This window comes from Danaus plexippus (genome assembly GCF_018135715.1).
Source record: "Danaus plexippus chromosome 18 unlocalized genomic scaffold, MEX_DaPlex mxdp_20, whole genome shotgun sequence".
NCBI lineage: Eukaryota > Metazoa > Arthropoda > Insecta > Lepidoptera > Nymphalidae > Danaus > Danaus plexippus.
This window is the reverse complement of record NW_026869853.1, coordinates 5181918-5209369: the sequence shown is the minus strand read 5'-3', so window position 1 is coordinate 5209369 and position 27452 is coordinate 5181918. Positions and strand designations below refer to the sequence as shown.

Here is a 27452-nt window from a genome sequence, read left to right as displayed (position 1 = left end):
TGAAGACAGTCATGAAATTGGCAAAGGACTCGCTGGCGACACTGACTCAGCGGTCAGCGACCCCACCATCACCACCCGCCAGAGGGCCGCTATCTATCGTCTTATTAACATTATAATAACTCGTATTGTATATTTTGATTGTATGCCGACGGTCTTTACTTCGTTGTTACTTCACGGAGTTTCAACACGCCTCTTATAATTAATAACATTGCCTATCGTATCTGCATATATCATTGTGTACCGATGTTTGTGTCACCCCTGAAACAAGTTAGGGCCGTCGCCACGAACTCATCGGACAGATTAGAGTTTCAGCAGTCGTACGCTCGGACTACTGTGAACGTGTGTTCACCTATGACATATCGGTGATCCGCGTGTTGTGTCGGCGAGTTGTATCTTCCGTGTCATGAGAGTAGTCGTCTGTGGTGATAATCTCGTAACCCCGGCCGGCCGTTGTTTTGGAGAGCCTCACAGCTGTAAGGGATACTCGTGTCGAGGGCAGGCGTCCTTGACCAAGAGCCGCTCCACGTTGGATCAATGATCACACGATAACTTTATAAATAACGTTATTATTGTAAATAAATCGAGCGATCACATTATAGATTCTTATCATCCGACCAGATTGCTTCTCTCATAGGAATACTCTCTCTGACGGAGAAATACTTTATAACATTTTTTTATGATAAATTTCGATATACATTGTTTAGATCTGATCTCACTTTTTAATACAAAATTAATTTTCGAGTGTTGTACGATGAACACACGGCGGTATCTGCGCACGGAGTTGCTGTACGTGGCGTACACACAACTGAACGAAGCTTTAGCCCGTTAACCTTAGAAAGTTCAATACTTGTGGGAGACAATAATTTATTTGCAACTATTTATGGGATCCTAAAGTCACAAACAAACAACAGTAACTCCGAAATCAAGGGCGTTATCGTTTCATGTCTATGAGACGATGATTTCAGAAATACATTTTTGTTACATGTATATATTAGTTGCGGTCGGTTCGTTTCGATCGTTATTCGTAACGAATGATTATCTACTTTAATTATAATTATTATCTCAAATTCAGTGCAGCATGTACATTATATAAATATTGCGGAAGGGTTCACAGGCAGACATTTTGTCACCCCAAAAGTTATAGAGCTTCGATCTATATAATTCCATGTAAATAATATATAAAATTAATATATCCGTAAAATACCTACGTATATTATTTTGTAATGAGAAAAATGCGGAAGTGACACATTCTAGCAAAATTCGTTCGAAACATTTTTTTGTGTTCATGACCGGTTTTATTTAAGAGGACCTACAAGCGATACGAGAAAACAGGTCTCCGCGGTACGAGAACAGAAAAAATAGTCCTGATCCAAACCATCAAGGCGTGACGAAATATGTCCTGATTATAATAATTTTACATAATGCCTTCGACCGAGAAAGCAACGGAAGTTAGATGAAATGAGGCAAGGTCTTTCGTAAATGGTATTGGGTATCATATCAGTTTTAACTATTCGGTGTTGTTCCAGTGATGGAGGACGAGGTGACCTTCCTGTTCCAGTTGGGTGTGCTTCGTGACGCTGTCAGCGCGCCTCTCCACCGTCTGACGCTGGCGCTACTGAAGGAACTGGCCGTCAAGTTCGTCAACGAAAAGGTTGAATGCGGTTTAATTTGGTTTAGATATCAGAATAACATACGGGCTGTGATATAACCTGGTGCTACTTATCCAACAAAATACAACTGTGAATAACCCGGGGTCATGGCGTGACAGTTGTATTTTGTATGTAATTCTATTAAACAGGCTTAAAATGCCGGTGCTAGTTTCTTTCCATATCTATTATTTAGACCCACTTTACAAATTTCTCTCTGAGCCCAATATAAAACATCGACGCAGATAAAAACTATCATATATGTATGTTGCAAGGGATATTATTATCTCCCCCTAGATCCCAGAGAACGGTCTGAACCGTCTGTCTGACCGGATCCTGTTATTCCGTCACGACTACTGTTCTCCTAACGTGCTGCAGCTCATCAACTCCGCCTCGGACGTCACCGACGAGACTCTGGTCGAGATCGTACTCACAGCAAACCGTGAGTTAATTTTTCAAAAGTTTAGCTATGAATGTGGCCGTATCGTTACACGAACCGCTCGTCCTCAGCACTGCTGTGTTCGGGAGAGGACCCTGTGCCCGCGCCTCGTCCTCACACACTGGCCGTACACTCCTACAAGGCGCCCACCTTCTGCGACTTCTGTGGCGAGATGCTGTTCGGACTCGTGCGGCAGGGACTTAAATGTGAAGGTAGGAGATTTAGCTTCCGTATCTATAACAATATAGTTTAAGTATGGATAGCCACATCGTAAGATAACACATTACGGATCCCCGTTTATTACTATTTACTAGTTCTCTATCACCACCTCTGTAATATATTTTTTGAAATGACATTTCATCTTTCAAAGCAAGCTATTTTACTGTAAATGTTTCAATAATTATAATGTACTGTCGGTCAAGGTTGCGGACTGAACTACCACAAACGCTGTGCGGTGAAGGTGCCGTCCAACTGCCAGAGTAGTGCGTCCGTCACGCCGGCGGCGGGCGTGCGGCGCGCGTCGGGCGCGCCGCGGAGTCCTTCGCGCTCCTCGCACGCCCCCTCACAGTCACAGAGCTCCCAGGAGGACTCGCTGGTAAGGCGCCTCGCACACCTCGTCACAGGGAACAACGACTAGTACACACAGACAACCACGCCATACTGTACTCACGAACGATACGCCGTTATCTGGTTTCGATATTCTGTATGTTAAGACTTTATATACATATTCATTCCACTCGTCCCCCTTAGAGCCCTCGATATTTTTGGCATGGCCGATTAAACATTTCATTAGTCATACATCCGAATATACGACCTTCAATTCCCGTGGTTATGTTAAATAATCGCTAGACCTAGAGCACATGTTCCACTTGTTGCTTTTCAGCAGAGCCTTAATTTTTCCATAATGAATGTTCCATGTACTCGTATCAGATGAAACATTCGTTACAAAAAGAACAAGGGCTTGTTTTACTCGAGCCTGGCGATCGGTGGCCGTTATATCTATCATGAGCATCGCCCTCACTCGTTATTGTAGTATCTATATGATCCCAGGACACTTTCCGTCCGCCCCTCCGTCTCGATCATCAGTCGTGCTAAAAGTATCTGGTTTACTAATGCATGTCATGTATAAGGCACGTAGGGTACGTGATGTACCTACTGTTATAGTGTTATTATTTAACGAAGTGTGTCACAAATGAACTTCTAATATAAATATAATTTATATATTTTTAACTGTTGACATACGCCTGGGCGAGCCGAGTCTCGGGAAGCGTTGTTCTAACAAAAGAGTTGTTTTCGTTATTATGGAAAGACAACGAACATTGCTTATAAAGATTTTATGTAATATTTACTAACCGAGTGAAGCACCGGGTGGTGGGTAGCATTGTATTTTGTAGTTTTAATTATCTTTATTTGTATGTAATAAATCATATTTTATCTTACACGAGTTTTATTTTACTCTCCTGCTCCCATCACCCAACGCCCCAAAAACTTTGAAACGACACTCGTTTTAAAATTTGCGTAAGACAAAAAAGTTCATTTTAAACCATAAAAGATGAGATCGAAACGAGGGTAGATCTAAAACGAAAGGTTCCATAATATGAAGTGTGGAGTGTGACGTATGTCCGACAGACGACGGCGAGTTCCAAGCGTGCCACGTCCTGGAACTCTCTGGGCATCCCGCACACCTTCCAAGTACACACGTACACCAGGCCCACCGTCTGCCGCCACTGTAAGAAACTGCTCCGCGGACTGTTCAAGCAGGGCCTCCAGTGTGGGGACTGTCACTACAACGCTCACAGGAAGTGCCTACCGTTCGTTCCCAAGGACTGTGGTGGGGAGATTAGAGACCAACAAGGTTTGACCGATGTCATGTTTCATTAGACATTTTTACAGACTTCAACACCGAGTCATTTAACCAGCGATACCGAAGACCGCGGGCTCGCGGTGAATGTTATACAGAAAACCCTACGGTTGTTTATTCATCGATGTGTTCTGCATACTCTTTAAAGGAGACAATTGTACAAAGCTAAAAAGAAAAATACCTAAAAATTTCTTAAAAACAGTCTACTACCACCAACCCCGTGTAGTTACTGAAGTAATAACGAGTTCATATGATAGATAAAAAAATAATTTTATGTAGTAATTTAGTTCTAAGTTGTGTTGATGGTCTAACCTCGAGCGATGTTCACACGCAGGTGAGAAGGACGACACTATCAGCACCAGCAGCGAGCTGTCCGAGCCTCGCGCGGACGATGACTCCGACGACAACGAACCCAACAACCACAACCACGTGGAGGTACGACGAAACGAGGATATAGTAGAGCCAACGAAACAAGATAACAACTGTTAACAAACTGATTTGTACCGGGTTACTTTACTCACTGAAACAAACCGCATTAAAAGTAACATATACACTGCAACACACGTGTATGTAAACTTTTTTTTCTTTTTAATATTTGTTTTCAGAACATTAAAATAATATAATCTGATAAGACTCGGAGACGACATTTGGATCGCAATCGGCAACGTTCATTAACAGATTGTATTCCTTTTCACGTTTTTATTTTCCACTATTTTAAATTAACTGATATTCGTGGACACCTTATACCACTTCCATATTAAAAATCCACTACTCACGTATGGATCGACAGTGTTGGTTCTGTTTACATGTTCTATCTTGTTTCGCTGACCGGAATACATGTATACAAACAGACTTGTAATTGTGTTTTATCACAGAACGCATTACGAGAGTGTGAGGAGGAACCTCAGCGTGACGTGATCCCCGAGCGCGCCGCCAGCAGACCCAGCAGGTGACATGCTTACACATTCCATATATTTCTATACTGTGAAAGTGTCCGCCGGTCCGAGACAAAGTTACTAGTTAAAAGTCCGTAGTTTTTTCGTTCAGTTGTTTACAGTCCGGTATAAATTACAAGTTTCGTAAGGATCCTAAACAAACAGCTCGACAACTATTCGTCTGATGATGATTTTCATCTCGATCGTCTGAATCTCTCCCCTCAATTACAGTTCGTCCTCATCTCCGAGCACCAACATACCTCTGATGCGCATCGTCCAGTCAGTGAAGCACACCAAGAGACGGGACGGACAGTGGCTCAAGGAGGGCTGGCTCGTGCACTTCACCAACAAAGATAAGACCGTATGTAATGAGATGACTTCTCAATTTATACCTAACGTGTCAGGAGCAACTCTTTGTGTTCTGTAGTAATGATCGTAGTCTCAAGCCCGTACGGACTTGCACGGTGTAAAGTACGGGATCAACGGCGGCGATCAGAGTAAAGAAGTGACTCAGAATTCATTCCCTGTACATGTGTATACTAGATCAAGCGGCACTACTGGCGGCTGGACAGCGAGTCCGTGACGCTGTTCACCTCGGAGCAGGGCACCAAGTACTACAAGGAGATACCGCTCAACGAGATACTGGCCGTGGATAGCGCCAGGATACCGCAGGCCGGTGAGTCCCCACACCGAGCGGAGTTGACGAGCTCCAAACAAACAAACAATCGGCTAATGTATCGCCTCGTGGTTGTTTCCGTCAGAGGTTATGCACTGTTTCGAGATGCGCACGGCCAACCTGGACTACCTGGTGGGTGTGGATCCCGCGTGGGGCGGTGCGGGCGGAGCCCTACCACCGCCCGACTCCGGCGTCGGCGCCTACCTCGCGCGCTCCTGGGAGACCGCCCTGCGGCAGGCGCTCATGCCGCACACACGATCCGGTGAACAGACGCACACATACTAACCAAATACTATAAAGTCACTCATTAAGAAACAAGATATACGTCGATTCGTACGTCTCAAGGATTTTTTATTTAATCGGTCTTTTGCCCTGGAATAAATTTTACGGAAATTTGGAAAATAGAATCCTGACAAAGAAGTCAATCAATTGTTCGTGCCCCGTTATAGACATCAATATAACTCTAAAGAAAACAGTAAAATTATTTGTAAATAAATATTTGTAATATGTGTATATCAGTAGAAGCGGGCGGCGGCGCAACCGAGACCTGTGGCGGCGGGGCGGGCGGGAGCGGGGCGGGAGGGTCGGGGTCGGGGGAGAGAGCCACAGAGATGGCTCAACTTTACCAGATACATCCGGGAGAGGTGTTGGGGTCGGGACAGTTCGGGATAGTGTACGGCGGCCTACACCGCGACACACAGAGACCAGTCGCCATCAAGGTAGACGTCTGACGTCACTATTAAGAAAAAAACAAAGGTTCCAGTAGAGGTGCTGTGGTTTCTTACTCCTGCAGAACAAACAAAATAAACATTACTTACAATATGAAATGTCTTGTTTGTCTCGAACATACTTCGTGATGTTGCTGCTAAAGGAATCCGTTATGTATAGACCGCAAGAATAAATACTTCCTGTTCAGTTTTTTATTTTACTTTCATTGCAGGTGATAGATAAGTTACGGTTCCCAACCAAGCAGGAGGCTCAGCTGAAGAACGAAGTTGCGATCCTCCAGAACCTGTCCCACCCCGGAGTCGTAAACCTGGAGCGGATGTTCGAGACGCCAGAGAGGATCTTCGTGGTCATGGAGAAGCTGAAGGGGGACATGCTGGAGATGATACTCTCTCATGAGAAGGGCCGCCTCACTGAGAGGATCACTAAGTTTTTGGTCGCCCAGGTAAAGATATTAAATAGAGCAAAACTACGTTGCTGGCGAGCGTCTTTATGGATAGAGTTGACATATTCGTTGACATCAACCGGGTTGCGAAAACCGATTCCAACGGTGGAACACCGACAGTAACTAATAAATTAACTATCCGCGCAACTTATACACCTTAGTCATGACGACTCATGGCGACCGGCGTTCAGGCACTCGCTGTATCTAAGTATTGTAACACTTTTAAACTGATAATTTCGGGTGAATTAATTTTTAAAACTGATTCGATTGCTGACCGAAAAGAGTAAAAATCTTCCACCGTTAATATATTGTTTATCTGAATCATCTTTGTAAGAGAGATGTCTAACATCCTGATCACTATAAAGAGGTATAAAATTTCCGTACGATAACTTTCCATCACACGAACTGTACTGCTTCGCCAATTTTTGTAAATAAAATAGAACTTACGTTGCCTCAGATCCTGGTGGCCCTGAAGCATCTTCACGAGAAGAACATCGTCCACTGCGACCTGAAGCCGGAGAACGTGCTGCTGTCCTCACACGAGACGTTCCCGCAGGTGAAGCTGTGCGACTTCGGCTTCGCGCGCATCATCGGGGAGAAGTCCTTCAGGCGCTCCGTCGTGGGCACTCCCGCCTACCTCGGTGAGAACAGACGCCACAACCGAAAGGGAGAATGAGTGATGATGATAACGATTTGCATGATGATAATGACGATGATACAGCCCCGGAGGTGCTCCGGAATAAGGGCTACAACCGGTCCCTGGACATGTGGTCGGTGGGGGTGATCGTGTACGTGTCGCTGTCGGGGACCTTCCCCTTCAACGAGGACGAGGACATCCACGAGCAGATACAGAACGCAGCATTCATGTACCCGCCGGCGCCCTGGAGGGAAATCTCACCACAAGGTACGCAACGCGCTCAGATTAATAGTCATATTTAATTGAAAGGAACGCAAAGATTGAATCAAACACTCTCGACACATGCGCGTCGCAAAGAAACGTAAATAAAACGAATGACTCAGTAAATACTTTATAGATCAATAGGGCCTACGAAGGTTTGAACCAATCTCTGTTAAAGACACGAGACGCACAGTCTCTACGGTTCATATGTACCGAGGGTGTATCCTTCTCCCGTCATCTCTCACACAGCCATCGACCTGATCAACAACCTGCTGCAAGTGAAGCAACGCAAGCGGCTCTCCGTGGACAAGTGCGCGGCGCACTCGTGGCTGCAGACCCGCGAGGCCTGGGCCGACCTCCGCGCGCTGGAGGCCCGCGTCGGCAGCAGGTACCTGACACACCCTAGCGACGATCACCGCTATCAGTGACGACCGCCGTCCACCAGCCGCGAGCGACGACTGACCCGCCGGCGCCGGCACGCCGCTTATATACCGCCGCCGAGTATATACCCGTCCCGCTCTAACACACGAGCGGCGCCGCTCAGACCGAGACGGGGAGAGTCTCGGCTTGTACAGTCGTCCGACTGTACGTTGTTACTTACTAGTGATTACATTCTAATACGCATCTTCCGAAAATTATTTATGACCACAATAACTATAGTATTGTTAGCGTCCCGGCCGCATGTCGACCGACCGGGACGTGACCTCGTGTGAGTCACACTCCTCAGCTGTGGGAGGTGGATCTATTGTTGTGACGTCTCTGATGACACATGAACCCAGTGGCAAGCCGTGCCAAAATTTAGAGAAAATATATTATTTATACGATGAAAGAGAGAAAATATTACATTTTAAATATATACAAATCATAGAGCTAGTATAAATATTAAGATAAATAATGTTGTTATAATAAGGAGCCGCTAGGAGAGCACAAAAAATGCATAATAAATATTTAAGAAAGTCGGTTAGTAGGGAGAGTTCCAGATCACAAACTTTTTCACATTGTAAGAATAAGAAGAGTTTTTATAACAAACAATAAATAAATAAAACTGCCTGTAACCATACCCCTACCCCCTACCCCCTACCCCCTACCACATTCCACCTACTACCTACGACTCTTAACAGTATAGGGCAAGCTAATCGAAGACCCCTCAGCATTGTATTCCATAAGTTTAACAATAATATAAAGCATTTGTTACAAACGTGTGTACAGCGGTGGTTAGAGAGAGGTCCGCACCACAGGTACATAGGCAGCTGGATTAAATTTAACAGATCGTATATAGGAGAGCAGCGCGCGACGACATCGCCATGGTAGTGACGGTCGACAGAAGCGAGGACTAATATTGTAGCTGATATTTTTAATACGATTAGATAGAGACGAACCTGACACAGCCTCCTTTATAATGATAGAGTTATTGTTAAGAAATCGAGCGACGGCCTAAACTATTGTAAGCTATTTTTATGACGTGTAATTGAAGTATGTGGAACAATCTCTCAGCACGGTCACGGGACCGCTCCGTATGCGGCCTCGTATAGTTAAGACAAACGCTGACCGTTCGTCGACTTTTGACATTAGCAAAAGATTTGAAAAGGACAGTAACCGAGACTCCAGCCTATGACTAAAGACATCAAGAGTCGGCGAACAGTCCCAGAGTACAGTGAGGCCAGGGTGCCGACTCCCGACTCCCGACTCCCGAGGGGCGCGAGAGATTCTTTTCGCTTTCTGTTATTACTTTAACACGAGTCTGTGATTTTTTATACTTTGTGAACGTCATCTACGAAGCAAACTTCCAGTTACTGTGATTCTTGAAATTATTATTTTATTTTGTTGACATCTCTTTACGTCTTTTATTTTTATTATATACTTATTTTTTATATGAAATGCAAATAACAATAATAAAATATTTGTCAAAAGACTTCAGTGGTTTTTTTTGCTCCGGAATACTTGGTAATGTGCCGATGTCCAGTTTCAAGATATTGTGTTTCAGTGGTCCACGCCGGGCTCAGGATATTCTCCAAAGAAAGCTAATCAATTCATCAATACCAACAACCCAACTCCACTTATAGTCATTAAATATAAACTAAGTCGTTTATCTTTAAGGCATATATTCAGCCGGTATAATTAATTCAGAAGAGTTTGACATTTAACATACAACGTGTCTCAAACAACATCACACAACATTACAAGAGACCGTTACTCTAATGTCGTCAGTCTATCAACTGTTCGCTGGTTGGAACGACCGTGCTCCGTGAAATTGTCACCCAGGGCTGTCGACCGGTTATCATTGTTATATTTCAAATAAAAAGAATACGTAAAATAAACAGAAAGAAATGTATTTTTTGTTTTCCTATTCCGACGATCCTTTTAATTTTGCAAAATTTGCTATATGTAATATGCTGTACCGTTGATTGTCGTAACTGAAAATTAAATTTGTATTGAATTCAGCAAAAACAAATCCGAGCAGTGTGACGATTGTCAGCCCTGTAACATAAAGTAAAACAACTTGATCTATATGAGCCGAGCTGTTGAGGACAGTCCAGGGAATACGGAGCAATATAACTGCCGCGTGTTGCGTCAACTCCATGTACGTACTGGTATTGCTGTGTCTCTCCGGAGCTAGCTGTGACTGGGTGGAGATATCGCAGAATCATTACCGCAATGAATTCACGAGACCGTTTACCAGGCGCGATGGAGCGGACGAAAGCACAACAGCTATTGCAGTGTACAGGAATCATTCAGTGATAGAAAAACATAAGAAAATAGGTGTCGTAGATAGAGTGCAAAACGTCGCTAACATCAAGAGGGTTCATATCCCTACTGTTAAAACGCCTTCTTTTCCTAATGATAAAATAATATTGAACAGCAGAGCCACCCACGAACAGAAGCACGGCCACTTGGAGTCGAAACTTGACGTGCCTCATCACTATCAATCATCGCTCAGCAGATATCATGAAGAAGAAATACCGAGCAAGACTGATCACAGACATAGTGAACATTCATTCGAAACGAACTCAGGGGAGTCTTCATTTTCAAATGTTCATATTAAACAAAATAGTAAAATAAACAAACAGGAAACTGTGACCGTACCATTAACAACAAATACGATAAATAAAAAAAATTTATTTGGAAATGTGAATGACGAAAAACCGATCTCACCAAACTATTCAGTTATACCAACACGTAAAACGATATATTTTGACAAGTCAATAACTTCCACAAAGCCACCAATCGGTTATCAAGAAAAAGTAAAACAAAACAGTGGTGAAGATCAGAAAGAAAGTTTAACAGAAAAGCCGTTCGTAACAGATACAACGAAGCAATCGGATATTCGCAGAATTAATATTTCTCCTGAAAAAAAAACACCGAAACCTCAGGATAATATCAAAGACTTGGATGAACTTGACGACAATGAACAAAAACATAACAACAGAGACAAAGAAGAGCAACGGGTTAAAACCAACTCAGAGGAAATATCTCACAAAACCAAGGGCAGTACAATGAACACCGTGTGGAAGCTGTTGAAACTTGTTACAGATACAATTACATCAAATACCAAAAGAGGTTTCAAAAGCAAGATTAACTACTTGGAGAACTTGAAAACTAGAATATTAACAAGTATAGGTACGCTCACGTATAAACTTATATCAGATCACATTAGTTTTAATCAAAATATTGAACAAGAAAAATGTTATAACGCTAGGACATAAGCCTACCGAACGAAAGACAAAAAATATCAGACACTCAAATGTACATTTAAACTTAATATGCTACCTTTCAACATAACAGCATTTACGTCTATGTTGCAATTACAAAGGGTTACCAAAAAAAAAATTCTTTTCAATTAGCAGGGCAGTAAATTTATGACTGTGTTCATCCACAGAAGATCATGTGGAACGTACTTGGCCGGACGAGGATCGTTCGCCACGCCGCGCCCGGGACACGGGCCGCGGCCACGTTGAGTTCCCGTCCTCAGAGGGCGCCCTCATGTCCATATCATTTTTAACATTCGCCGTATTCCTCATCAAATTAGTGTTGGTAAGCTGTCTTCGGTGGAACTTCTTTTCAAGATTTACTTCTGTCTCGTTTAGAAGTCCGCTGCCGTAACTGTAAATACATCTCGTTTTTAAATCGAATTCCATTCTTCAGCAGGTGATCCATACTTACAAGAACAAAACGATGATGGTGACTCCGGCAGTTGTGACAGCGGTAGGTCGAGCTGCTGCGGCTATGAAATCAAAAAATCCTTAAAAATTGTGTAGAAAGAAAACTTACTTCTCAGTTACGTCCCGATTCTGTCTGTGAGGTGAATACGCTTAGATAGGAATACAATACTTGAAGAACGGGAACAATTTTTAAATAAAAACCTCTATATTAAAGAAGTACTAAATACGACTAAATATATCAAATATATTTCACTTTTTTAAAATCTTACAAACCCTTAAATTATTTACACATATGTATACCGCATTGGCAATATTATATATTTTTTATATAGTCTGCTAGTAAAATGTGATTCTAGTATATCTCGTGCTTTGTCATGTTATAAAACGTAGTCTGTATCTATTAGTCTCCCAGACCTCATGAAGAGATTATAAAGTAGTTACAATGTCATTTTTATTTTAATTCTCAAACAGATTTTTTTTAATGAGCAAAGTTGATTTGATTTCACCAGCAATCCAGAACAGGAAGCTTCAGACATAGCAGCATAAAAAAAGAATGTTATTGTCTTAGCCTGTACTTAACAATTATTATAAATAATCTAAGACTTAAAACAGGAAAACCTAATTTAATCCCAATATATTTGGCTTCTGGATACATTGAACCTATATCTATTCTTAAGCAAAAGTACAGTTTACATACATATATCATGTTTTATCAGATGTACTCAAACACCGATGTGTTTTTGACAGAAAAGATTCGCCAATTCTAGGGCCGTATCTTCAGCTACACACTTCAACGTCCCACAGGGACAGATACATATATTGGTTTTAGTGTGTTAACTTTTCTAGAAATAGTATTCAAGATGTTTTAATAAACAAAGTGGTATTATCATCATTCACTAGCATTCGAGCAGTAAATTACACGAATTTCATTTGTAATAAAGCAATTGTTGAGATTAATAACTGTAGGCCATATTATAAAATCATATTTTAGATGATATTTGATCAATATTTTAGATATGCTATTGTAAACAAATATTAAACTTAATGATTTGTTTCTGGAATTTGACTATTCCAAGAACGAACATAGTTGTAAAAAAACAACATATAATATCGTTGGAATGTTAAAAATATACAAAACACTGTTTAAATACAAAATATTATCAAAATATAATATGTAGAGTACAATAATATTGCGTAGATAATAAAGAAAAGATCTTCTGTTGAAAAAAGTCTTCTGGACATCCCTTACTTTAAAACACTATATTTTTGATAACTTCTCTCTATGCGCAACTTTGAAATTCACTCCCATTTTCTATTCCCATCGAGTGTCAAACTTCAAGTGTACTTTCTCTTAAATCTCGAATTAAGAAATATCTTACTTCTTTTCTTACTTTTCTTTATTTCTTTTTTTTTATATACTGCTCATCATTAAATTGTTATGTATGTTTTTATGCATACATTTATGTAAATTACAATTGTTTTATTTTTATATCTAATTTTCATGTATGTAAACATGCCTACATTTACGATCTTTTGTGTGCTTATTTATATCTTAGTATCCCTTTTTTCCTTCATTTGTTTATATGTACCTATCCTTAATTTTGCACCGGTTATCTTTATTAAAAGGGTTTCTACCAGAGTACTCTATTAACAGAATAGTTATCTTTTGTGGATCATATTGGTTTTAAAATGTTGTCATTATTATCATTGTTTGGTATAGTAATAAATAAAATATTTAATGTCCCTGACAATTGTCCTGTCACTTGTCATCCATAATGTATAAATCTGTACAACACTAATTCAAACACTCAACTGTCAACGTTGATCAAAATATCGGATACAGCTGCAACAAGCGTGTGTTCATAACATGGAGCTATAATTTAGTGGCCTATTTTTAGACAAAACAAGATAATAATAAAGTATAACTGATCTAATAAAGTGATAATAAATACTGATAGCTACCGTAGTTGTAATGAACGGTGGAACCGCTTCAGACCAGCTAGACGAACTTGATATTAAATGCAGCGGCGAAACTCATGAGAGTATGAAGATATATCTGATTAATCTCTAAGAATTTAAGTTCTAGTTTTAGACATATTTCGAATCTTAAACCGGAACATGTGTGGTCTTTGTTACAGTATTATTTTAATATTGTACATATAATATTCCACGAATAAAATCTCTTTTCCAGACCTGCAGGATTCTCCAAATATATGTCGAATATGTGCCACCGTCACGGACCTGGTCATTCCTATATTTGAAGGAGAAGGACTACAAAATAACTTAGCAGAAAAAATTCATAAACATTTACCTATAAAGGTGAAGTTTATATCAATATCTAGTGACAGTTTCATTTCAACATTTTTCAATAGGTTTTTATTACTTAAGTCTTTAATTATAATCTTGTAAAAGTTAAAAAACTGATAAAAAAACTATTCACATAAAAGTTCACTTTTAGTTTTATCTCAGGTAAACTTAAAAATCTATGTACATTATACAAAGATAAGCAACTTGATAAGTGGGGTAAACCCATGGGGCAGACAGAACATTCGTTTTTTATGTACACTAGTTATGCTTATTAATTTTTTTTATTATGAAATTTCAATGTGCAGATTGTTTTTCTTCCCATGTTGGAGGAAGTTTCCAAAGATTTAATAAATCAGAATATGTATATAAGAGGAAAACATTTTATTATAATTATAAGAGTCTGTTTTGTTTCAAACAGGTGTCTGTGCAGGATGTGCTGCCCCAGGTGGTGTGCTACCAGTGCTCCAGTACTTTGCTCGCCTGGCATGAGCTGGTGCAATGCTGTCAACAAGCGGACCAAGCTCTCCGACAGCAGGCAGCCCATAGGGTATGGCATTAAAGATATGTTGAATGTGATTGCCCGAGTGAAACATTAAGCTTCATTAATGGGACTCTTATACTTTGTTAACTTCCACAGGAGAGGAAAGCAAACGAAGTAACAGGAACATCATCAGATCCAAAGTAAGTGTTCAGTTTGTATTTGCATGATCACGTTTAGTTTAAATGTCAATGCTTGTGTAATATTTCAGGGCTTTGAGCTTGTTAACGTCCTCAGTGCGAGGTGTGTTGAGTGATTACTGTCAAATGCTTAATATAAATCCGGAAACTTCTGACATCTGTTACGTCTGTCAAGAATGTGACGGACATCCCGTCTCAAGCTCTATAGAAAATTTATCAGAGCATCTGCAATTGGTACACAGTGAATTGAGTAATGAGAAACTAATTGAAAAATTTATAAAAGACAATATTTTCATAGAGGAAGTCCTCATCTCTGATGAATTATTTGGTAGCGATGATCTCAGCGAGCCTGCTCCTCAGAAAGAGTTGCCAAACTATTCCTGTCCTTTCTGTGAGAGCATGTTTTCTTCACCCACTAGACTCATTTTCCACCTGAACTGTCATCTCGAGGTCTGTATCGACGACGGAGTGTACTGTTGTGACCAACTGTTCGATAATAAAACATCTTACGTCAGTCACCTACAATCTCGACACGTTCGTAAAGTTATCGAATCGTCTTACGTGTGCAAGAGCTGTGGCCTCACAGCCGGCGACCTGGCCGAGCTCCAGAAACATATTAACGATAATCATCCCGAAGCGGAGGACAGATATGAGAAGGGCAAGACAGAAGGGAGTCCCAAATGTCAGAAATTTATTCCCGCCGTGTGTTCCGAGTGCAACAAAACTTTCTCTAACAAGTACAACATGCTGGTGCACATGAGGAACCATTTCGGACAAGCGAGTCGGTTCGCGTGCGGCAAGTGCAACAAGACTTACAAGAGCCAAGGCAGCCTCATATACCACCACAAGGTCGTCCACGAGGGACAGCTCAAGTTCGTGTGCTCGTCGTGCGGAGAGGCCTTCCCGTCACGAGCAGCGAGAGACGTACACGCGCGCCTCCACACTGGTCAGAGACCTTTTTCATGCCAATACTGTGGGAAGGCCTATCGAGCTAAGAACACTCTATACCGACATATAGACATGCATCTGAACATAAGAAAATATGCCTGCAACTTTTGTGATCGAAAGTTTCGAAAGAGTACACACCTTAAGTGTCACTTGCGAACGCACGAGAGGACGACGTGAGTAATCTACGTTGTTTGTTGCAGATGGATCCCATCTCCCGACCCATACTTCTTGAAGAGGAGAGAATTTAAAATTGAACTCAATGAACCGACACACAGTAATGATACTGAGCCAGTCACAGCTCATCGCAGTCGTGGATCGGATTCCGACGAAGACGACAAACCTCTCGCTGAGTTCGCGGCCGGGAAGCCGTCAGACATATACAGAAACTTTTATAGAGCGTTAACAAAGTTTCGAGATCACTACGTTCAACATGAAATTAAGACAGATCGCTGCTCAGACCTAGCCAACTCGAGCGATTCGGAGGAGGAAAGAAACTGTGAAGACCTGGATCCGACTCAGTACGACGACCTCTCTAACAGCAACATGAGGAAAGACAAAATGAACGAGGAAACGCGACTCGAGCTCAGCCAGGTGCAGACGAAAATAAACGGGAAGACTTACTTCATCTGCAAAATCTGTGACAAGAAGCTGAGCTCGTCACACACTTATATTTTCCACAAGAGAATACACACGGGGGAGCGACCGTGCATCTGTCACGTGTGCGGTAAACAGTTCCGCGCGCCCAACGGACTCCAGCGACATCTCACCGAGACGCACGAACGACTGCGCCGGTACACATGCCAGATTTGCCACAAATCCTTCGCGAACTCGCAAAACCTCAAACAACACATGAGAATACACACGGGTGAGAGACCTTTCGTGTGCTCCCACTGCGGTAAGCGATTCACACAGAGTGGCTCGCTACATGTGCACCTCAAGACCCACAGTGCCACGCTCCCGCACGCTTGCCGGGACTGCGGCGCGAAGTTTCGTATGCGCTCCGGACTGACGCGGCACCGCCTCAAACACACCGGAGAGAGGCCGCACGTCTGCCGGCATTGCGGAAAAGGATTCAGACAGAAACATGAAATGAATGCGCACGCGCTCACGCACTCGGACAGCAAGCCGCACGTGTGCACCGTCTGCGGAACCGCCTTCCGCCAACGACGAGCGCTCCGCCATCACTGCAAACGACTACATGACAGCAAGCCCGCGGAAGACGCGCACGGCTACAACAACGCGATCAATTACATTCTGACATTGAACTCCGTTTAGACTTGAGGTACAAAATTACACGAGGAATTGCTTTACAGAGGAGCGACGTGGGCACCTAAACGACGGGTCGGAATAGAACACACGCCCGCCTCCACGGAAGAAGGGGTGAGGCTCTGCGACGTGGTAATCGATCCACCGGAAGACAGCAGGGAGCTGCCGAAAAATATAGAAAACGAGAACAGCGAGACTAGCGAGTGCAGCATTTGCGGCAAGTCAGTGCCTCGCGCGAGTAAAGCGCGGCATAGACGTGCGCACGAAGCAGCGGGCACCCAACGCTACCGCTGCAGCGTGTGCGGGTGTGCCTTCTCAGACGGCGGCAACCTCGCTCGCCACGTTCGTGCCCTGCACGCCGCGCGTCGACCTCACGCGTGCCCACTCTGCCGCCGGACTTTCACACGCGCCGCTCACCTTGCCGACCACTTGCGTTCACACGACGATCGCAGGGATTACGTGTGCCACGTGTGCGGGAAAGCGTCTAAAACCGGCGCCGGACTGCGCTCACACCGCCGCGTGCACGCTGAAGAGTTCGAATTCGAGTGCCCGGCGTGTTCGGCGCGTTTTAAAACAGGCCGTCAGTTGCGCGCGCACGCCTCCGTACACACGGGTGAAAGGCCATACGCCTGCACCTGTGGAGCCGCCTTCCGCCTGCGCGCTCAGCTCACCAGACACGAGCGGACTCACACACGGACGAAAACAACCGCCGACTGACTCGTGAGAAAGGACGCCCCCGACTTCCGCCGCACTCATCGAACGGCTTTGTTGCAGGTTCGAGGGCGAGCCGGTCTCCTCGGAACTGCTTTTTTCGGAGTCTGCGGATCACGTTAGAATGTGTAAATATTGTAATAAAGAGTTTCCCGAGAAGAGTTACGGAGAGCACCTGGAGACGATACACTCGGGTAGTTTCTTCCGGTGTCACGAGTGCGACGGTTGCATCGATAGGAGCAGCTTCGTCGTTCACATGACGCTGCACGCTGTCGAATACGCCAAAAATAAAGACAGGAAGACGAAAAGAATCAAACAGAATCTCGACCGAGGTCCGGCGAGGAACCAGAAATGTGATGCTATCGGGAGTGACGTCCCAGAGAAGGTGACAAAGAACGAACATCGAGTAGAGGGTGGTGATGAGGAATCAAGAAGTTATGAAGAGGTACACGAGGAATTCTGTGAACCGAGCAACGTGGAAGATTTTGGTCCCTTACCAGAATCGGTATTCGAAGCTATCGAAGACTCGAGAGAGTATCAAGAGGTAGAACAACATGTTCATCACAGCGACGCGGAGGCTCAGGACGATATACAAACATTAGAAATTAAAAATAGTCCACAATCCCCTGTGGCAGAACAGTCACAAAAACAGAGAACCAGATCTGATAATGCGGAAGTTCATAATGTGAAAAGCAAAATCAGAAAGTGTCCGAAATGCGATAAAGTATACGTCGCCTCGTCGAGCTACTTCTACCATCTCAAATACTTCCACAACCAGAACAAGGAGCACGAGTGCGACGTCTGCGGGAAAAAGTTCGGCACCAAGGCCGGTCTAGCATCACACACGGCCATACACGGAGGAGACTGGCGGTACGCGTGCAGGGAGTGCGACAAGCGGTTCAGGACTAGGGCCAGTCTATACATACACCAACAGACGCACAGCGGAGTCAAATCGCACAGATGTTCACGATGCGGTAGATCCTTCAGGTGGCGCACGCACCTGCGGCGGCATGAGACGCGACACCTCGCCCAGAAGTCGCACGTCTGCGAGACCTGCGGCCGCGGGTTCAGTGTGCGCTGCGACCTGCTGCGACACGCGCGGACGCACGCGGCCGGCACGCACGTGTGCGACGTCTGCGGACACACCTTCGCTCAGCTCAGGTACCTCAGAGTCCACGTCATGAAGAAACACTCAGGCAGTGGAATGAGAGACGAAATAAAACCATAATGACATTACGATCGTTTTATTTTACATCGCATGATTTCATATTACACGTTTCATTATTAAGACGTGTTGGCCCGCGCTGCCCCCGACTCTGAAGAGACGTAACACATCACGAGTTTCCATCGCCGACACACCCACAGTGCCATGGTTTGCGCTACCTATTCGTCCCGAGTCTGTCAGTGTGGACTGCAAGGTAGTGCAGACGACGAATGCTCGTGCACAGTGTACCGTACAAGCGGCGAGCACAACGCCAGCTAGCGTCATATATAGAAGTATAACATATAATAATTATTTTTAAGGAGATCTTTACACAATAACTATCAACTACTAAATAAATCAATTCTTTATACAGTATAAATATATCACATTCAAAATCATTAATAAACTTAACGTAAAAAAGAAAATGATCTGTTAAAGAATATTATCGAGGGGCGCAATAACATCCAACAGGGGAACAACGTTATCTTAAGTGTTTAGGTAATATTAGGAATGATTTTAATATTAATTCAATTTTCTTAATAAACAAAATTAATTTGCATTATCAAAACCATAGCAGCTAGTTAATATTGAGTAAAAATGTAGCCTTCAGGTGACGTGTGTCATCTACAGGCGATGCATTGTTATTATAATGGTAATTTAATAAGTAACTACACCAGTACTCGTAACTCGTTTCTAAATATTCTCAATATATACAGTTTTCCATAGAAGACAACTGACTAGTGTACTGGGATGTTAGAAATTTTGCCTCATCTTCTGTCCCAAAATGTCAGTATTTGTTCTGCAAATTTTGTGCCAGATAGATGTGGGTAGTTGCGAATCCCGTCTCGGGTAAACATTACGACGTCTCACTGTCCCCCGATCACTCCCTGCTCAGTACGGGAGTGCGAGGCGGCGTGGAGCCCTCGTTGACGAGCCGCTGTCGCTCGCGATACATCGACACCTGGATGTTCTGCAGCTGGTGGTAGCGACACAGCTTGAGCGTCGAGAACACCGCCAGACCCACCCATGTGGCAAACGCGCCCCACGCACCGAACTAGAGGAAACGTACTGAATGTAGCTATATAAACTCTCAGACAAATCATATAATATTATATGTTACCTGTGCAGTTCCCAATTCTATGTAGAAGCCGTGGGTAGATATTTTGTCTTTCTTATCTATATCTTGACCGGTCGCGTCCTCGCAGCTGCAACAAACAACTGTTCATATATATCTCATACACAACGGTCTGTTGTGTATGAAGAATTACTACAAGTGCTTATCCAACAGTAAAATAATCTGTCAAAAACATTAATTTATTACACCTTACACCTGGATATCCCGGTGATGTTTAACAAACCTGTAAACATTTTCTGTATTGAATAAATACTGTTTACAAATGTCAGCTCTTCATTGAATTTATTAGAACCTCAAAATATCTAAGAAATAGTGATCTGATAGGATCATTTATAGTTGGACATTGATTTGGTTTGGTTATCTTCTAGGACCTTATAAACGACCAAACGGGGAGTAGAGAGCTCTTCAAATAATTGGCTAAACACCACAGGAATCTATGTTGGTGCCAGGCTCGATCTGTGTTTCTCTGTGTAATGTTAATATTTCTGGAATTATCTGAGTAATGCAATACTTTTTAAGAAATTTAGAGAAGCACCGTGTTGTCTATGTGAGTGTCAGGAGAGAGTCACTTGTCTTACAGCATAATTCAATAAACATACCATAATATACAATTTTGCTTAAAATAAATCTTTAGAAATCACATGTTTGCATATAACCTAGTATCCAGTTAGTTATTACTTTAATGTGAATCAGATCCAGCTGCAAAAACTACAGAATTAGAAGATAAGAGAGAGCATAATGTTTTCTGATAGCTGGTTAACAAGAATATATAAACATCATCAACAAACAGCACATGCTAAAATATTTATAAGAATTAAAATGCCTTTGTAGAGAAAAAACTTAGCAGAAACTATAATGACTATTTTAACACATAAAATAAAAACTTATTTAATATGAATGAGGACTTCCCTGGCACCGTCTGGTCTCATCAGTATAGAACAGAGATTCTCAAACTTGTTTTGTCTCCTGCCCACTTTGAGAATAAATAATTTTTCGGTGCCCCAATTTTTTTCCCTACTTATCTTAAAAACCATTATAACTTGTCTTAAATGAAATTACAAATGACCTTCCAAGCCTCTACACAACATGTAAATTTTTGTTCTGGATCTCTTATCGCCTGCTTTAGGATTGTAGAACACACAAGAGGGTGTTACCACAATAATGATATACAATATGAATATACCTTGGAAATCTCTCAACAATGTTCTGACACCAGGTGATGAATCCAAGTGTGACCATTGAGGCAGCCGAGACAGCTAATGCACAGAGCACAGCACAGCCCACCGCCTCCATGAAAGCAGACAGGAAGGAACTGTCTGTTCCACGGTACATGAACATGGAGAGCCTGTTGAGAAATTGTGTTACTAATGAAGTGGGAGAAATTAGTAGAGTCTTAGAGCATCTTACATGAGAAGTACAAATATAGAAAAAATATTGATTATCAATGTTTAAGAAACTCTCAATTGTTGAAATTAATATAAATACTATTTTTGTTACAATGCTCACTAAGCCATTGGAGTCTACTTGCCTGTATATCTGCACACAGCACACAATGAACATAAGTACACCCACTGCTATGACATAGGTGCAATACGCTCGAGAACCCCAGGCCACCAACAACTGACCATCCTCCTCTTGCCAGGTACCCTTAGAGAACAGCAAACAGTGCCCACTAAAAGATACAATTTGTTTTAATTTATCTCAAATTAACATACACAACAAAGACATATCCTACATTAAAATATAATGAGAAATTTTTCATTACAATCTATAATTGAAGATAACAGGATAGTGACTAATAAACACTATTTTGCTGATAAAAGTTAATGTATTAATTTAATATGGCAAACAATATTTTAAACTATTTAGGACTAAAATATAATCTTAACTAATTTATAGGTAATAAAAACCTGAATTCATCCTGATGCATGCTCATCGGTACAATGATGCATAGAGACAGGATGAGGCCGATCACGTATCCTGCGATTTGACTCAGGAGCAATACGTTAGTTAGCGCCATGGTAGCTAAATCTCACAAAACGAATAAGCAATAATATTGCGTGTAAAACGATGTGAACAACGACAAGTACAATCTATTTATGCTTATTTTATTGTCTGTTTTCATCGCCCAAACCGAACGATACAAAAACAAGTCGCAAAATGTTTGGAGTGTTGACAAGTGACAACTTCACAATTCACTCTCTCACAGCTAAACAATTTGAAAGTAATCATTGATTTAAATGCAAATTAATTTATTTTGTAACTTTAAACTCCTTAACTTCTTATTTTTAACTTCCTGTTAGCATTTTTTTTAATATATCCAGGAGTAACAAAAATATATAGCTTTATAATTATCACCCTGTTGAAACTTGTATTAACTAAATCTTGTAAAAGAAGTGACAATAATATTACGTAAATTATCACGACATGTTTATATACTATAATTTATTGATTCATCATATATACATTATTTCGTAATAATTACCAAAGTTCAACAGCATTATTTAATAAAATGAATGTTTCGTACTTAAATATCAATCAACATTGACGTTCCGTATGGCAGTTTACTGTCAATTTCAACAAATTCATCGTCGGTGTATGATGATGTGGTTTAGTCTTCGAAATCAAAAACAAATTTAACTTTTATTATCTCCATGAGTTTATTTTAAAGAAGATTCATTGAGAACTATGAATTTTAACGCTTCAAGGAATGGTGAGTCGTTCTTCCAGTCTTATCCAAAGTTCCAGTAAGAATTTGTGTTTATTCTTAAAACAGTATTAAAATATCACATAGTACACGGGTTTCTTACATTCCGTTATTTTGATTCTACATGTTCACTCTCATGATTGATTATTATCAGTAATTAAATTTCATATAAAACCTGTGAGTTTTATTTTAAGAAAAAATTTGTCAATCTTGATGATATGTAATGTTTGTATATAAATTAAAAGAAAATTTGCTTTAATAATGAAGATATGGATATAAAAGAATATATTTTTACGATATGTGAACCGGTTTATCAAATTTTGCCTTAGTGAATCCAGTGGGTGGGCCTCGTAAGGCTAAAAGAGTGAGTGATGTATCAGCCATGGGAGTTCCTTCGCCGAGTCCGGCTTATAACACACCGCCAGCATACAGTCAGGGATTTGAAACAGTCCCACCAGCAGCTCCATACCAACAGGGGATCCAAGTGGAAACTCGGCAAGACTTTGCAGCCGCTGAGCCCGCAGGAAGTCAGTGACTGACCAAGATTTATTGTTCTCTATTATCAATATTTTTAACATGTTTATTCCGGGCCATTTATAAAAACATTGTTAAATTGCTGTTTTAGATTTTGGCTACATGGCGGGATACCCTCAGGCTCCCATGCCATCGGCTGCTAATATAGGGTCCATGCTTCATCAGCCCATTGTACAGGTGATGGCTATAATAGCTTATTTTCCATAATTTTGTATGTGAAAATGTTGATAAAGGATTTGTAGTTATCTTGAATGGTTTGAACAGATTTCCTATAATCAAATATATTTCCATTGATGTTAAATGTTGCCGTCCCTACTCCAGGATATGGCGCTCCAGTACGGGTCGGTGCTGGCGGCGGAGGGGCGGGCGGCGGTGTCCCGGGAGCTCGGCCGGTTCGTGCCGATGACCCGCCTCCGATACTACTTCGCAGTGGACACCAGATACGTCCTCAAGAAACTCCTACTCCTTGTCTTCCCCTTCACACACAAGGTGAATAGCATCCCTTACGAGATGTTGCGCGCGGCTTTGTGCGCATATTGGACGTACTTTAAGATACGCGTCATCATCACTGTAAGCTTTCATCAATTCTCCGAGGATGCTCTTCAACAGGTCTTGACTTAATGATATTAAGATCACCTCCTGCCCTCTCATTTAAAACAATATTTTAGAAAATCGTCACGCCTTGGGAGAGTAATCGCGTAACAAACAACAGTCTAATTGAGAACCTTTCTACGATTGAAAAGCCCATCAAAATCGGTCCAAATATTAGAGAGGCCAAGCGAAACTAACAGACGGACAACCACTTTTAAGAATTAAGAATAGATTTTTGGTGAAGATAATCCATAATATAAGTTTCATAGTTTAGTGAAAAGCTGAAAACTATAAGCGACAAACAGACTGACATTTATTTATTATTATAGACTGGCGCGGGCGGACTCGTTGTGTGTAACAGAGTTGTCACATGACACACACACAGCACCAGTCGTAGGAGGATGAGGTCTCGTTTTGTCTGAATACTTACGAAGATGCATTGAATTTATCGCAATATTTTTTTAGATAATTGTTATTGTGTAAGAAATACAAAGTCTAGCTTAAATGTATTGATTTGTTTTACTGTGACGAGCGCGCCACACGTTACCTCAGAGAGGCTCAATATGCGAGCAAAGTCGCGGGCACCGATTCGTGTTAGTATAATCATTGATATTCAAGTCACTGACAACACTCAGAGTCAGAGTGAATAAGAACATAGCACTCGTGCTCGCGTGTGTAATGATATTATTTTTATTTGTGTTGGCGTCCGCGTGTGCTGCAGGAGTGGATGGTGAGGTATGACCAGGACAGCCCCGTCCAGCCGCGGTATGACGTGAACGCGCCCGACCTCTACCTCCCCGCCATGGGGTACGTCACCTACGTGCTGCTGGCCGGCTTCATGCTGGGTTTGTTCATATCACTCGTAATAACCTCCCTCCCTCCCTCTGACACTTCCAAGAGTTTTACAACAATTTCAATATTTCCTCTAAAAACATTAAAATCACATTATATATATAATGATCCAAAAAACTTTATGTTCTCTCATTGACTTTTTCTGTTCCATCCTTCCAGGTCTTCAACATAGGTTTTCACCAGAACAGATCAGTATCCAGGCGTCCAGCGCCCTGGCGTACATAATCTTCGAGATGGTGTTGTACCTCATCACGCTGTACATCACCAACACGTCGACGGCTCTCAAGACCCTGGATCTCTTGGCCTTCTCCGGCTACAAGTACTGCACGATGATCGCCAGCCTGCTGTGCGCGCTCATGATGGGCAGCACCGGCTACTACTGCTGCTTGGCGTACGGCAGCTGCGCATTGTCGTTCTTCCTGGTGGGTCCACGTATAAGGGCGCTCAGCTGAGAGCTGTATCCTGCGACTTTGGTTACACTCTAAATTAAATTGTAATACGCTTTCGTAGGTGAAGACGCTCCGCCTCCACTTGTTGTCCGGTCCCCGCGAGGCCGAGCAGCGGTCGTCGTACGAGTACAGCTTCCCCGCCAACCCCAACCCTTACTCGGAGAGCTGGTCCAAGGCGGGCGCGGGCGGCACCAAGCGCCGGCTGTACTTCTTGCTGTTCGTGGCCATCACCCAGCCTCTGCTGTCCTGGTGGCTCACCTACCACCTCGTCCCCGCCCGGCCCGCCCTCACACAGGCTCGATAGCGACGCTCGACACTACTCTACTCTTCACACTCTCCAACACAAACGAGACGACCGCATGCTGATATTTAAAATTTGTACTTTTCGTATACAACCGGCGCCCGCGCGAGGCCGCGAGGCCGCGAGGGGCTCCACAAGTAAAGCTTTTGTTTTTATACTTCATGATTTATTGTATTATCATAAAAATAACTCAGTTCACGGCTGCTAGTGTTTTAAATACGGCCAGGAATATTCAATGTCTTCTTCCGAGGAGGTGCATTACATGGGACGGGATCTGAATGTGAACGCTGTACCCGTGTTAGGGCGGAGTAGCCCCGCCCTCGCATGGTCGCTACAGAGGAACGTGTGCTGAAATCAATGCTATGATTTAAAAATGATTTAGTGTAAAGCGTTTAATATGTATATAATATATTGATAACAAACTTAAACCATTCTTATTTTCCATCGTCCGTCCCAACATAACATGTACTCGCTTCACTAGTTGATGCCAGCGACTTCGTCCGCCATGTTTGTCGTCGACGAGGTTTGGGTTTGCGCTAGACAATACTCGTAAGTGAACTCGGAGTGCTTATGAACATCGTTGTATATAATAAATCTGATTGCATGGTTCGCTTATATTTTCGTCACGGCCTCACCAATGCGCCATCCGCAGCCTGAGATCCTCTCCATCCCTGAATCAATGCACGAGACGATCTGAAGACGCTATCTTAGACTTCAATGACTACATATCAACTCGCACGCGATACAAACCCTCCGCTGAGAATCAAACTCGGTTCCAATAATGAACCAGGCAGCACCGCTGTAACGGCTAACATGTATCAAAGGGATTCCATTTTGTATCATCTGTTTCTCTATCATCATAATGTAGTTATATTCTTGAAACGAAATTTACACAAGATGGTATAACAGATAAAAATGTTGCCGCTTGGTATTTATCTGAACGGCGCGCTCAGTTTGTTTACGGGCGTGCCGTGGGCAGCGAAGCCGGCAGCTAAAAATTGAACTGTTTAGAACGTCGCATTGCAGAATAACTGAAATGATTAGAAGTCACAAATCCGCGCCTACGTACTTCATTTATAAAAATGTGTGGGCCGACTAATAGACACTCTAACTGCCGAGCGCCTACGTGGATCAATTTGAAGCGATCTGAAATAAAGATACAAAATATGACCCCTTTATTATTATTTAGCGTCGGTCGCCGAGCCGCGGGCCGCGCGCCGCGCTGCGCTAGTTGGGTGAGAGGGACGGGGCATGCCGCAGCCGCACCTTGACCCACTTCACGGTGTTCGAGTGGCCAACAACTAAGCGGACCCAGATGAGCGACACGCGCCAACTTTTAAATGTTTTCGAATTACATTTCACTAATAAGTAAAACAAAAATATCCTCATAATTAAAAAGCGAATCTGTCTTTTCATGCTGTGGTTCTACATTAATTGTAAGAACATCATATGTTTATTCCATGTATTTGTAGATTTTTTTACATGTTTAATGTATGTATCCTGAAACATTATCAACGTTATAATTCATGTCTGAATAATGATAATATTTGAAACAAAAAGTGCTTGACGTATTGGCGCAAAAACCAGTTTCAGCGGTATGAAGTTAGCGACGACTCCTGATTGGTCGAGGTCTGAAACGACCTTGCGATTTTTTTTCTTCAATAGTGATGTGCTAACGAATGTATACACTCGATACAAAATTATAAAGTGAAACATTTACATCAGCGCGTCAATTAATTTCATCCATAATTTTTTCATTGCAGCCTATTCAGCTAATATTTGCGTAGTCTCGTACTACAAGAGCCATATGAAGGGCGATCTTAAATTTATTTTGCACCTTGACTTGCTAAAACAGTGAAAGGAACCGAGAGTGTAAATAATTACAAGATTCAAAGCTGCAATGTCATTGAATCGAAACCATTATGTTGTGCCGTGTGACATTCACGATTCCGCTGCCACCAAACGTTCATCAACATTCAAGAA

General features: G+C 42.3%; 5 protein-coding genes across 13 annotated transcripts in view; 4 read left to right on the top strand and 1 right to left on the bottom strand.

Moving 5' to 3' along the window:
• LOC116772828 (serine/threonine-protein kinase D1) overlaps nt 1–9538 on the top strand; it is a 34778-nt gene extending 25240 nt beyond the window's left edge. For 5 of the 6 annotated variants that reach the window (XM_061528474.1, XM_061528473.1, XM_061528472.1 and 2 more), the window contains 15 exons: nt 1527–1651; nt 1944–2088; nt 2157–2297; nt 2508–2680; nt 3715–3940; nt 4281–4381; nt 4822–4895; nt 5113–5242; nt 5425–5557; nt 5643–5819; nt 6077–6276; nt 6498–6728; nt 7186–7369; nt 7450–7632; nt 7876–9538. In XM_061528474.1, the coding sequence (XP_061384458.1) occupies nt 1529–1651; nt 1944–2088; nt 2157–2297; nt 2508–2680; nt 3715–3940; nt 4281–4381; nt 4822–4895; nt 5113–5242; nt 5425–5557; nt 5643–5819; nt 6077–6276; nt 6498–6728; nt 7186–7369; nt 7450–7632; nt 7876–8054 (2400 nt within the window). In that variant the 5' untranslated portion in view covers nt 1527–1528 and the 3' untranslated portion in view covers nt 8055–9538. The remainder of the gene's footprint in view (nt 1–1526; nt 1652–1943; nt 2089–2156; nt 2298–2507; nt 2681–3714; nt 3941–4280; nt 4382–4821; nt 4896–5112; nt 5243–5424; nt 5558–5642; nt 5820–6076; nt 6277–6497; nt 6729–7185; nt 7370–7449; nt 7633–7875) is intronic. The other variant, XM_061528471.1, reaches the window with a different exon arrangement.
• A 638-nt stretch (nt 9539–10176) lies between these two features.
• Nucleotides 10177–12173, top strand: LOC116773030 (uncharacterized). Its single transcript, XM_032665391.2, has 3 exons — nt 10177–11244; nt 11504–11658; nt 11770–12173. The coding sequence occupies exons 1-3, from the start codon at nt 10206–10208 to the stop codon at nt 11869–11871; spliced, it is 1296 nt and encodes a 431-aa protein (XP_032521282.2). The 5' UTR covers nt 10177–10205; the 3' UTR covers nt 11872–12173.
• Nucleotides 12174–13606: 1433 nt separating this feature from the next.
• Nucleotides 13607–18930, top strand: LOC116772855 (oocyte zinc finger protein XlCOF7.1-like). 4 transcript variants are annotated; one of them, XM_032665143.2, is made up of 6 exons: nt 13607–13828; nt 13978–14105; nt 14512–14640; nt 14731–14774; nt 14843–15717; nt 15920–16100. In XM_032665143.2, exons 1-6 carry the CDS (start codon nt 13759–13761, stop codon nt 15949–15951), a joined length of 1278 nt encoding a protein of 425 aa, XP_032521034.2. In that variant the 5' UTR covers nt 13607–13758; the 3' UTR covers nt 15952–16100. The 4 variants fall into 4 exon arrangements, with proteins under 4 accessions (XP_032521034.2, XP_061384548.1, XP_032521031.2 ...); XM_061528564.1 differs by lacking the exons at nt 14843–15717; nt 15920–16100 and adding an exon at nt 17760–18930; XM_032665140.2 differs by lacking the exon at nt 14843–15717 and having other exon boundaries at nt 15920–17155.
• On the bottom strand, nt 18925–22235 carry LOC116772857 (transmembrane protein 179). Its single transcript, XM_032665145.2, has 5 exons — nt 21946–22235; nt 21564–21707; nt 21219–21380; nt 20021–20105; nt 18925–19954 (listed from the first exon to the last, which is right to left on the bottom strand). Exons 1-5 carry the CDS (start codon nt 22053–22055, stop codon nt 19781–19783), a joined length of 675 nt encoding a protein of 224 aa, XP_032521036.1. The 5' UTR covers nt 22056–22235; the 3' UTR covers nt 18925–19780.
• A 310-nt stretch (nt 22236–22545) lies between these two features.
• On the top strand, nt 22546–25897 carry LOC116773350 (protein YIF1A). The gene is made up of 7 exons (XM_032665792.2): nt 22546–22748; nt 23072–23269; nt 23368–23453; nt 23598–23765; nt 24589–24712; nt 24879–25141; nt 25230–25897. Exons 1-7 carry the CDS (start codon nt 22724–22726, stop codon nt 25470–25472), a joined length of 1107 nt encoding a protein of 368 aa, XP_032521683.2. The 5' UTR covers nt 22546–22723; the 3' UTR covers nt 25473–25897.
• Nucleotides 25898–27452: the final 1555 nt, after the last annotated feature.

Excerpts from the sequence above, each read along its gene's own strand:
- LOC116773030 (XM_032665391.2), top strand. The coding sequence starts at position 10,206 with ATGTACGTACTGGTATTGCTGTGTCTCTCCGGAGCTAGCTGTGACTGG. Across the intron at positions 11,245-11,503 it reads TAGAATATTAACAAGTATAG|AAGATCATGTGGAACGTACT; the intron begins GTACGCTCACGT and ends GTTCATCCACAG. Across the intron at positions 11,659-11,769 it reads TCCTCATCAAATTAGTGTTG|CAGGTGATCCATACTTACAA; the intron begins GTAAGCTGTCTT and ends TCCATTCTTCAG.
- LOC116772855 (XM_061528564.1), top strand. The coding sequence starts at position 13,759 with ATGAACGGTGGAACCGCTTCAGACCAGCTAGACGAACTTGATATTAAA. Across the intron at positions 13,829-13,977 it reads CAGCGGCGAAACTCATGAGA|ACCTGCAGGATTCTCCAAAT; the intron begins GTATGAAGATAT and ends TCTCTTTTCCAG. Across the intron at positions 14,641-14,730 it reads GACAGCAGGCAGCCCATAGG|GAGAGGAAAGCAAACGAAGT; the intron begins GTATGGCATTAA and ends TAACTTCCACAG.
- LOC116772857 (XM_032665145.2), bottom strand. The coding sequence starts at position 22,055 with ATGGCGCTAACTAACGTATTGCTCCTGAGTCAAATCGCAGGATACGTG. Across the intron at positions 21,708-21,945 it reads ATGCATCAGGATGAATTCAG|TGGGCACTGTTTGCTGTTCT; the intron begins GTTTTTATTACC and ends TGTATCTTTTAG. Across the intron at positions 20,106-21,218 it reads ATTGTTGAGAGATTTCCAAG|CTGCGAGGACGCGACCGGTC; the intron begins GTATATTCATAT and ends TGTTTGTTGCAG.
- LOC116773350 (XM_032665792.2), top strand. The coding sequence starts at position 22,724 with ATGAATTTTAACGCTTCAAGGAATG. Across the intron at positions 23,766-24,588 it reads TCTTCCCCTTCACACACAAG|GAGTGGATGGTGAGGTATGA; the intron begins GTGAATAGCATC and ends CGTGTGCTGCAG. Across the intron at positions 25,142-25,229 it reads GCGCATTGTCGTTCTTCCTG|GTGAAGACGCTCCGCCTCCA; the intron begins GTGGGTCCACGT and ends ACGCTTTCGTAG.